This window comes from Carassius auratus, chromosome 41, assembly GCF_003368295.1.
Source record: "Carassius auratus strain Wakin chromosome 41, ASM336829v1, whole genome shotgun sequence".
Lineage (NCBI taxonomy): Eukaryota > Metazoa > Chordata > Actinopteri > Cypriniformes > Cyprinidae > Carassius > Carassius auratus.
Window position 1 is genome coordinate 22,077,252 of NC_039283.1, and position 12,298 is coordinate 22,089,549.

The window sequence follows — 12,298 nt, forward strand, 5'->3', positions numbered from 1 at the left end:
TATCCTAAAGGAATAGTTAAAAAAAAAAAGTCTCATGCCTTTCCAAACATAGTGATTACCATCAGTTGAGCTCTAAAAATGGCAAAAACATCATGAAAGTTGTCTGTACAAGTAGGAAGTTGCTGTATGTAAATTGTGTGAGAAACAGGCCAACATTCAAGTGATTATTAACCGAACACCTTCCCATCTTCCTCATTCGTGTTCGTGTTCAGACTCAAAATGGCACTGGGCCTGAAGCTCAGTTTAAAGCTACTTATAGCAAAATGCTATTAGTTCTCATGACAAAGCAAATTTTCCACCCAAATTCTCCAAGGCAAGACTGTTGTCATGGGTTTCCCTTAGGAATTTCTTGTTGTTTTGTTCTACATTATAATATACAGCCATAGCTCAAAAGTGTATTGGGGGTATGACTGCAATTTATGTTGCAGAACAAAACGTGAAAGTCTCGACAAGTAATGATAACCACAGACCATATTTTATGATAATATATTACTTGTGGTGAATCCCAAAAAAAGCTATGCACAAAAACAACAGAAATGTGCCGAGTCCCATGTCACGAAAATGCTAATTGTCTTTCTGTACTTAGCACTACAAACTCAGTGGCTTTATTGTCATGAAAATGTCCCAACATGCACACACACACACACACACACACACACACACCTTGTAAGGTCCTAAAGCTCCAAAAATTGGCTTTTCTAGGCGAATTAAGACTATTACTGGTCATACATTGTTTGTTTGTTTTTTAGCAGTAAGTAAAGATGCTATTGCATATCTTCACCATGGTAGACTAAACTGAAAATCTGCATTAATCTCATTGAAGCAAACTAAATGTCTCATTATTTGGTTGCATAAAGGGGAAAAGAAAATGCTGCATTCAAAGCTCCTTCAAAAAATGTTTTAATAACATTAATAACATTAGTCCTCAATGGAAGTTCGTTTTGCTTTTCAAAAAAAAAAAAAAAAAAAATTACAGACACAATCATTTAAATAATTAGGATGTTAAATTGCATTGATTGTGCTATAAATTACGGTAAGCACTACAAAACAGCATTACCTTTAGATCCAAAAATGCACTTAAACACTTATTCAGAACTAATGTTAAACCTACATATTTTAAACAACGAAAATCTGCAAAAATCACTGTGTTATTTGTTAAAAGCAATTTTTAAAACAAATTGAAAAGACATTTTAGCACTTTCCAGTGAAGACCATTTGACTGTATTGTAGATGTCTGAAATATTCAATTTTCACCAGCTGACTGAGGTTCAGTGTGGTATTGAGTAATATGCAATAAATACAGAATAATAAAACAACATGAATCGCTTAACTCAGAGGAAAGTAGTTGAAGTATTTATGGACCATGTGAAAACACTTTCTAAGATATAAACAAAACATTCCTGACATGCATTCAAACTCCTCCGGTTGAGATTACGGTGGTATCTCTCTCCCTGTCTCTAAAGTTGATATTGAAATGCATAGGTCAGACATTCACATGGGTTCTTTCTCTTCTCAGGACACACAACTGCCCATGCGTAGGTGACTTAATCATGGATAACATAATCCTTACAATCTAACTGCTTTACTTCCTGTGACAATAGAGCACCTGTTGTCAACTTCAATACCAGTGAGGTGTGCAAGTTGGAAAACAAAGGCAGAAAGGCCTTTATGCACTATCAGAAGGCACCAGGTTGCCTGTGGTGTCCAGCTGCATGCATTTACAGGTGCAGGCCGACACGGGACACTCACTGTGATCTCTGAAAGGAAAGACAATATAATGGCACTGAAAATGCTATGCTTAATGCTATAAACCACAGTTCAAAAGTTGAATGTCTTTGAAAGATGATTTATTAATGCATACTAATTATGCTTTTTTTCCCCATGATTCTCTGATGAATAATAACAGCATTTTTTTTTTATCGTTAACTTTTGTAACATTATAAATATCTTTACGGTCACTTCTGATCAATTTAATGCATCCTTTTATTAATTTCTTAATAAAAACTTTTGAACAGTAGTGTATTTGTATTATAAGGTCATGGAATAAATGGCACACTATGGGTGAATATGACTCTTACCTAAACCAGCTGAGCATGTGACCTGCGTGGCCACCGTGCCGGCAGTTGTGGCACCAGGTGAACCAGTTATTAAACTGAGCAAGTTTTTTGTCTCGTGTGAGATCGGCTTTCTCATCTGCTTTTCCTGTGCCTGATAGGATGGACCACATGAATCTCACAGTGAACTGAACATGTTTCCATTATGGTATCATAATTCAAGAAAAACTTGAAATGATCGGTCTGTTACCTGGGCAGCTGGACACAGGGGTGCCCATGTTCATTAAGCAGAGAGCACAGCGTGGAAGTGGTTTACGACAGCCAGGGCAACTGGTGACCTTTGACTTGGTGGGTGAACCGCTGACCCCGTACTGACTGAATCCACGGCCCTGATGTGGTATCGCCGAGCAGCTGTATGATATAGACTTTCCACAGAAATTACAGCTCACAAACACCTGCGCAGAACATATGTACAGGAATTAGAATTAAATTAAAAACTCTGAATTAACCAACAAACGTAAAGACAAAATGTAAGATTAAGTATGGAACAAAAAAGCTAGGGATGCACCGATAAGTATTTTTATGTCTATACTCATAAACAATATTATAAATCACTAAATTACTGCTACAGTATCTAGTTAAACATCTAGTCTTTGTTTTATCTAGCTGTATTTACTCAGCTTATAACATCCAAGTGAAAGATATAACACCAACATGTCAAAAAAAAAAAAAAAAACAATTGATAAAGTTTTGCTCCGTAAATACAGCAGGATAAAACAAACAAAAAAAGTCTTCATTTCAGGCTGCAAAGCAACAAAATGTGATTATTTTAAAGAGGGTGATTCTTTTCTATATCTACGGTAAACATACATCATACACAGCTAGCTATATATATATTTTTTTTTTTTTTCAACATTAGCCCAATCAGATCGATATATATATATTTTTATCACTAATACTGACCGATATAAATTCATCAATGATAATATCATGCATGCAAAGCTTAACAACTGTCAGAAAGAAACTCGATTCTAGCCTGTGGAAGTGGTTTTGAGCTGGGATCCAGTTTGCTCCTATGAATGTCGAATTCAGCCCGTTTATGCCAAAACCTCCAGGCATCCAACAGGTTGCGATAGTTCTCGATCCAGCACTGCACCCGAGGGTCCTTCAGCACCTCTCCTGGGGAGCCCTGCCACAACAAACAGCACACAAATCCACATTTAACCCACTCATCTGGAAAATTGAAATTTTGCTCATCTTTTGTAAGTCGCTTTGGATAAAAGCACCTGCTAAATACACAGATGTAAATGTACAAACATTAGATTCGTCCTATCCATCCATCTAATGAACATCTTCATTGGTTTGCATTTTCCTTTGTACTGATTCTGTAATATACACTACTGTTCACAAGTAAGATTTCTCTGACAGAAATTGAAAGGAGCACCTTAAAAAAAAAAAAAACATATTCCTCGTGTGTTTGCGCACACCTGGCAATTAAAGCTAATTCTGATTCTGATACTTTTTTTCAGCAACCATGCATTAAATTGATCAAAGGTGACAGAAATTACATGATCTATTTCAAACAAGTGTTCTTTTGAAATGTCTATTTATCAAAGAATCCTAAAAACGTCTCATGGTTTCGACAAAAATATTAAGCAGCACAACGGTTTTAACAACTGATTATAATAAGAAATGTATCTTGAGTAGTGGAGTAATGATGCTTTGCATCAAAGGAATAAATTATATTTTAAAATACATTCAAATAGAAAAGTTATTTTAAACTGTAATAATATTTCACAAGAATACTGTTTTTACTGTATTTTGTACTTCTTTCAACAACATAAAAAACTGAAACTGACCCCAAACATTCATCTATTCTCTTATGTATCTGTCTTTATGATGTTTTGTTCTGTTTCTGGACTTTAACTTACTTTGAGCATGCAGAAACTGGCCGTCTGCACGTCTCCGGTTCGGTCTACATAACTCTCCATCAGATCTACTCCATCTTTCGTCAGTCCTGTCAGCAGGATGCCCTCCAGATTACCAGCCTCCTTCATCTCATAGGTCAGCTTGTCTATGTAACGAGGCAACTTAAGGAAAGAAAATAACAGTATGTTATATCAGTGCACATGAATGAGACCTGGATAAACTCGGGGGTGAGCGGGTCTTACCTGAGTGTCATTTAGAAACATACATGCAAATGCCACCCTGTCCCTGACAGCCACACGACTCTCATACTGGAAAACACAAAACAGGCTTTTTATTAAAGAACTTGAATAACATTAATTACAACTGCATATTGTACCCTGAATATTCATTTAAGCACAAAACATTTTATAAACATACCAGGACGGCATCAAAGGCGCCAGGTTCACTGGTGAGGAAGGCAAACATGATACACAGGTGCGCCTTCTTCAGCTGGAGTCTGAGAGAGCTGCACATCTCTCTCCACAGGGAGTTCTTCTCATCAGTGTAGCCCGACAGAGCCATGGCCACCACGTTCAGGTTCAGATCACCTGAGCACAACATCAAGGAAACAGAAAACAAGATTTGCATTAGTCCTTTTATAACATCAAGGTTAATATAATTAACCCAAATTGGTAACACTTTATAATAACTGCACACTAATAATCATTAATTAAGCATTAGTAAACAGATAATTCATAATTTATAAAGAATTAATAGAAAGTACGCGATTTATAAATACAGATATAAATGATTTATTCTTGATTTAAAAGTATATCTATAATGTGTAATTTCATACTTTATTCATGATCAATTTATCATTTCTCAATGAAGTATAGCATTATTTACAAACCAGTTATTTAGGAGTTGCCAGTGATTCATAAGATCACAAGAAATGTAGTAAATTCAGGTAGTTATAAAGCATTTAGTAGTGGTCAGTTACCTATTTATGTGAGCTCATCTAAAGTGAGGACTAGTTATGCCTTGTAAAGCATTTATAAAGGATATTAAAAGGAACAAAGAAACAAACACAACACAGTGATACAGAAAATAGAAATATCAACAGCCTTTAAATCTCATTTGTAAAAGCTTTACAAGGCATAAATAGTCCTCACTTTAGATGAGCTCACAAAAATAGTTAACTAACAACTACATATGTTTTATAACTACCTGAATTAACCCTGAATTACAGTAGAAATACATGTTAATAAACCATTTATTAACACTATAAGTAACTATTACTATATGTCTGAATAAAAAGATGTATGAATGCACATTTAAATAGTTTATTAATCATTTACTTACAATTTCTAAGTGATTTTATAAACCACTGACAACTCCTTAATAACTGGTGTGTAAATAATGCTATACTTAATTTAGAAATTATAAATTGATCATTAATAAAGTATGAAAAAACAATTATTAAATACATTATAGATATGCTTTTAAATCAGGTATAAAGCATTTATATCTGTATTTATAAACTGCTTATAAATGTCTATTAATGCTTTATAAATGATGAATTAACTGTTTCCTAATGCTTAACTAATGATTAATAGCATGCAGTTATTATAAAGTGTTACCATATATATATATATGCATGCATCCATGTATGTATCTATGCATTTAAAAGAACTGTGTGGAACTTCTGTGTTCTAAGGAAGAAACAACAATGTATGCCATTTGGATGAGTGCAAACAAAACACAATGCAAAGACAAAAGCCTTATGGCAGTAGGTGTAGAAAAAACCCACACCCCTTGTAAAGATAAGATAATATCTTTTTCCTAAACCCAAAACTAATTGTGCTTTAAGCCCAAACAACGGGCAATTATGAATAATAAACATACAGCCCCATATGCCGTATGCATCTGCAGCTTTAGGGCTTTTAATATTAAACAGCTATCATTGTGTAACGTAAGCCATGCTTTTGTCATTTTGTCAGTATATAAAGGACCATTTTGATTGCAAACAGGCAGTCAATGTCGTTTTTCTGTCTTGCTTGGATTTCACACAGTCCTTCTAACATTCATCCGAATGTTCAGAGAGGACAGGACTTCCTGTAAAGCCCCTAGGGGAACATGAACATCAGTCTCTCTATATAAACAAGCTATTCAAAATTGTTCAGATTATATCTCAGAATTGAAATGACTCCCTAATACAGATAAATTATATATCATTATCAGCCAACAGAGGCAAGTTTTTAATGGCACTTACGTGTCCAGGTAACATTTCTATCCAAATTAATGAAAGAAAAAGTTAAATTTACATTACATTTATGTTTAAAGCTGAATTTAAAAAACAAACAAACAAATAAAAATTAATAAACACCATATGGACGTTCACAAAACTACTACTGATAAAATTGATTCAAACTTTTACTAAAATTAAAGTGAAAAAATATAAAAATGAATGCAAAATATTAACAAAAACTAGAATCAGAACTAGAAGCAACACTGAGATGTTTATATATATATATATATATATATATATATATATATATATATATATATATATATATATATATATATATTAGTTTTATATATGCATAAGATGTTTATATATATTTGATTTTATTGCATTATTTTGTTTTCTGTTACTAATTGAGGAAAATGCTATCTTTACACGAAAATAACATTACTGTGGAAAATAAAATCTTACAAATTTGCTTCATTTTTCTATAAAATACCATTCCTTTCTTCCCTTTAGATTTTAGGGTAAAAAAAAGACAAGAGCCAGTTCTTGACCGGTTTTGTGAGATTGTGAGTTTTCTAGTCACTGTCACTGGCAGCACAATGTTCCTCCTGTCCAGTCCTGTACCTTTCTCTGCTGAAGCTCCTTTGTTAAGGATCTGAATGGCTCGTCGGATGTCCAGGTTAAAGAGAGCGACAGCAGCGGCTCTCTCCCACTCGCCCTCCTGCTCCAGAGACTTCAGGAAGGGCTCCACATCAATGTCGGGCCCTCGACTGATCCAGCCACACAGCTGCAGGGCCAGACTGCGCTCCTCGCTGTGGTACCGCGGTACATCGGTCTGTCTGTCTGAACCTGACCAGCAGCGCCGGGTCTCTGTAGTGCCTGAGAGAATGAGATTTCTTTAGAGGGCCTCCAATGACTGAAACCATGAGGCTGACGGAGGATTAGAGCAGATGTCTATGAGAAACACTTAATGTTCACAGAAAACGTGATCGGATATTGTGTCGTTTGCACTTACCAGAGCTGGACTTGACAATGTTTTTGATGCCTGAGTAGATGAGCGACTGTTTATTGCTCTGTTGCTTCTGCTCCAAATTTTCAGTGTACTGCTTCATAAGTAAAACTTGCATAGGAAATATACAGATATCAAACAGAAACAACACCATATAGACAAGAATATGACAACACAAATGAACCAATCAATCCAGGGATTCACCAATAATACATTTATAAAAATCATGAACATTTCTCAAAAGAATTTCATGTTATTTCAGTTGTTAAAATGCATTTCTTGATGATTAATAATGTTTGAAGTTAAATTACATATATATGTATATATATAATATTAATAAAATAATAAATACAATAAATAATGTAATATATTTTATCTATGTGTTATATTATTATATGAGTCAAGTTAATTGCAAAACATCCTGAAACAACAGAAATAGTTCGTTTTTTAGGTAAACATTCAACAATAACTTTGACCGTATATGCTTTGAAAGGTTCAAACATCTCGTGTAACGCTGCAGCGCTGCAGTGAAGGATATAATGGAGCGTGTACCAGAGCGACCTCAGCTGCGGGTCGTCTCCTCCGGCCAGCACATGGTTCCTCCACACCTGGACGGTGTCATGGCCGTAATGGGACTGCGCTCGCTCCCTCATCTTAGTGGCGATGTCCTTATCAGCAGCGGCCGCCCCCTGACCGCCGTCCTCCGTGCACTCATACAGGTGCCGCCCACACGCCCACATCAGTGAGGTGGTGGAGCTCCAGGCCAGCGATATGCGCTCGAAGACCGTGAAGTCGTTCATGACCCGGTTGGGCGACACCACCACCATGCGGTTCTGGGCGGACGGATGCCAGGCGAAGCTGCTGATGATGCTCTCGCTGCAGGGCTGGACGCTGCGCTCGATGATGGTGGGCTCCACCTCGTCGCCGAACGGCATGGGTGTGTGCTGCATGTCGTACAGCCGGATGATGTTGCTGTCCCGCGTGAGCGTGGCCAGCAGGCCCATGCGTGTTGGACACCACGCCACTTTAGTTAAAGGTTTGGGCTGCTCGGTCAAAGTAAAGACCGGCTTTTCAAATTTCCGTAAATCCCAGATGGCCACCTGGCCTTCGAAGAAGGACGCAACGCGATCGGGAAAATGAGGATCCACCGTTACACCCTGGATGGCTTTGGTGTTCACAAACGTCTTCTGGCTGGTGTTGCGCAGGTCAAAGATGGCCAGATTTCGATGCATTCCAGCCAGGAGTAACTTTTGATGATCACGAGGGAGCCAACAAAGAGAAAGACATGCATCGTTCTGACCGAGCTCGTACAGCGGTTTGGTCACCAACAACCCAGAGTCCACGTCTCCAGACAGACGGGCCTTCTCAGCTGGAACCGACTCAGGAGAAAACTTACTGCTTATGTCCCATATGAGAACGGAAAAATCAGCCCGGTGTTTGTCCAAACCAGCCGCCAGCCAGTTACTGTCCACCGGGTTCCACGCGAGTGTGTTGCATTGCCGGGCATGCTTGGGTACAAACTCTTTACCCACCAGCTCCTTACATTTGGAGTTGTGGCTCTGTCCCAGACTGGTCAGGACGACTCGGCCGTTGGCCTGTCCCACAGCCAGCAAACACTCAGGCTCATGTTTGGGATACCAAGCCACACATTTCATATACGGGGTGTCAGAGTTGATGGCCAGCAGCGTAGCCGCGGTCTCCTCTGAGAGCGGAAGGGTGCCGGCTTTAGTCTCTGGGCTTCCTGCAGGTCCAATCCGATACAGACTGAGTTCAGTGTCGCAGATCACATAGCGGTCTGCGTGATGGGGAGACCACAGGATATCTGGTTTATAGCCGCTCGACATGACAGCACAGTGGTTTCTTCAGTGCAGATACCTGTGAATGAAAAAGAGTCTTATTTATAGAGCACTTATAAATCTCACCTATCAGCAATACTTGGATGAATTCATATATTTATATACATATTACATACTATATATGTGTGTGAGTGTATATTCTACATCATAATATAATATGCATAATAATATAATGATATCATTAATTCATAAAAAATAATAATTGTTTTGTAATCGAATGTCATAGAATTATGATTACCAATACTGAAATAATAAATATTTGTTTATTATTTTAAGAGTAATAATAATTATTATTTTATTATTTTTATTATTTTAATAAGTATAATAATAATAATAATGTACATTTAATTTATAATTAATTGTTTTGTTGTTATTATTATTTCTGGAACGGTTGTATTCTTGTTTATATATATATATATATATATATATATATATATATATATATATATATATATATATATATATATATATATATATATACACACACACAAAGATTTATTTTCCCTTCAGGATTTCTTAATACATACATCAGATGGTTAAAACAATCAACATTAAAGATGCACACGAATTTAAAGGTAATGAACAAAAAGAATTTTTTACCAAGACATGACCAAAGCTAAACCAAAGTTAAGAGAAAAATCCAGGTTGACTGTTAAAACCATAATGTGTTTAATGTGTTGAATAAACAGTAACGTTAAATATAATAAAAGCATTAATAATATCCATTCTACGCCTCATGACTCTATCACCCCAGTGTAAAGATGCAAAGATTGTGTAAAATAAAATAAAACAGTTTTTTCCTAAAGAAGTAAAGAGTGCAAATGTAATTTAAAGTTCTTATGACTTGATTTTAGTGGGTTAGCCGGTTAGCTATAGCTAAACTAACCATAACAACCTTTTCTAAACCGGAAACAGGTGATGACAGACGCCAGTATCTCTATGAAGACACAGAATAAACCATCCTTTAAAATAGAAATAAATGGAAGATGTGTTCATGAGCGTCTGATTAATATAAACTCACATTCGACGTGCAAACATGCTGAAGTTTGTTTGGGTAGCGTGAAGTCGGAAGCAGTGCCGATTGTAAACACAACGTGACAAAAACTCACAAAATAAAAGTCCCACTTCTTCTAATGAATAAAACAGACGTCGACCAGCAGAGAGGAACAGGGATTATATTCGTACATCTAGTACAAGTCTTCCGGGTAAAACCATAAGATAAATAAATGAATCTATAAAAATCAAACGTGTGAAATAGAAGCCAATTTTTGCCACACAAATAAACATCTGGTGAATCTTATGTCTTAAGTCAAACTCAAAAATATTACACGTCTAAATTAGGCAAGGCAAGGCAAGTTTATTTATATAGCACATTTCGTACACAATGCTAATTCAAAGTGCTTTACATAAAAGAAAGTAAATAATAATCATGAATAAAAATAATCACAAAATTAAAACAAGCAATTTAAAAACTGTGAAAATGATTTACTTTTTTATTTAAAATGAATTTAAATCAGTTATAAATAGAAAATGATTTGACATAAAATACAGTGAATACTTAAAATAGAGTGCAATCAGTTCGGAAATCGCACAGCTAAACAGATGAGTTTTGAGTCTAGATTTAAAAGGGGCTAATGTTTTAGCACATCTGATCTCTTCTGGAAGCTGGTTCCAACTATAGGCGGCATAATAACTAAAAGAAGATTCCCCTTGTTTTGTGTGAACCCTAGGTATTACTAACTGACTCGATCCTAATGATCTGAGTGGTCTGTGATCTGAGGTTTATATTCAGTGAACATATCTGCTATGTATTTTGGTCCTAGGTCATCGAGTGATTTATATACAATAAAAGTACTTTAAAATCAATCCTAAATGAAACTGGAAGCCAGTGTAAGGACCTGAGGACTGGTGTGATATGCTCAGGTTTTCTTGTTCTAGTCAGAATTCTAGCAGCAGCATTCTGGATGAGCTGCAGCTGTCTAATGGTTTTCTTGGGAAGGCCGGTGAGGAGACCATTACAATAGTCCACCCTGCTGGTGATAAAGGCATGAACAAGTTTCTCCAAGTCTTGACTGGAAACAAAACATCTAATTCTTGCAATGTTTTTAGATGATAAAATGCTGATTTAGTTACTGCTTTGACATGACTACTGAAACTAAGGTCTGTCTCCAGAATCACACCAAGATTCCTGACTTGATTTTTAGTTGTTTGAGCCCTAGAGTCAAGGTATGCATTCACCTTGCAAACTTAATCTTGGTTTCCAAATGCAATTACTTCAGTTTTTCCCTTGTTTAACTGAAGAAAGTTATGGCACATCCAACTATTAATTTCATCAGTACATTGGCAGATGGGGGTCAATGGGGCTGTAGTCATTTGGAGATAAGGCTAGGTAAATCTGTGTATTATCAGCATAGCTGTGATAGACAATTTGGTTCTTTCTCATTATTTGACTTAGTGGGAGCATATATAGGCTAAACAAGAGTGGTGCGAGAATCAAACCTTGTGGGACTCTGCATGTCATGGACATCAACTTAGACTTATGCTCTCCTATACTCACATAATACCCTCTCCCTTCTAAGTATGAAATGAACCATTTGTGTACCATCCCAGAAAGCCCTACCCAGTTTTCCAGTCTCTCTAGTAGTATGTTATGATGATCGACAGTGTCAAATGCAGCACTGAGATTTTGCCATAGTCAGAATTTAAGCAAATATAATTTATTAACTTAATGAGTGCTGTCTCTCTGCTGTGATGCGGTGAGAAAACAGATTGAAAATTGTCCAGGTATCCATCTGAGTTTAAGTATTTGTTCAGCTGATTAACTGATCTATGGCTTGAGAAGGCCTTAGACTTTCTACAGGCACACTGGGTTCCCACTTGTTCTGTAAACATTTGTGAATGTTGAGGCTATTAAAGAGGGGACCCGACACATATCAGTGGGAGCTACTATCAGTTGTTTTTGGTTCACCTACAACAAATGGAGGGTTTGGGCCCTGGTGTTGTGGCAGCAGTCGGAGAGCTCTCGAAGGAGCAGGGCCCACAAGCTTTTTTTTTTTTTTTTGATATCTGGAGGCTTGCGGCAAATGAGTGTGAGAGTTTAGTCCCATCATACACCAATTCCTCCATTTTCTGTGAGAAGCACAGAAGTGGAGATGCTGGAGAGAGGGATAATGTGTCTGCTAATAGGGGCTGTGGCTCTGGTGTTTCTGGTGACTGTTAT

At 36.7% G+C, this 12,298-nt stretch overlaps 1 protein-coding gene across 2 annotated transcripts; it reads right to left on the reverse strand.

The window, feature by feature from the left end:
- Positions 1-1,331: 1,331 nt before the first annotated feature.
- LOC113059288 (GATOR complex protein MIOS) lies at positions 1,332-10,202 on the reverse strand. Of its 2 annotated transcripts, none has more exons than XM_026227670.1 (11): positions 10,100-10,202; positions 7,761-9,097; positions 7,229-7,327; positions 6,838-7,092; positions 4,401-4,570; positions 4,226-4,291; positions 3,986-4,144; positions 3,091-3,243; positions 2,305-2,509; positions 2,079-2,208; positions 1,332-1,757 (listed from the first exon to the last, which is right to left on the reverse strand). In XM_026227670.1, exons 2-11 carry the CDS (start codon positions 9,064-9,066, stop codon positions 1,667-1,669), a joined length of 2,634 nt encoding a protein of 877 aa, XP_026083455.1. In that variant the 5' UTR covers positions 9,067-9,097; positions 10,100-10,202; the 3' UTR covers positions 1,332-1,666. The 2 variants fall into 2 exon arrangements, with proteins under 2 accessions (XP_026083455.1, XP_026083456.1); XM_026227671.1 differs by lacking the exon at positions 10,100-10,202 and adding an exon at positions 9,974-9,991.
- Between the last annotated feature and the right edge of the window lie 2,096 nt (positions 10,203-12,298).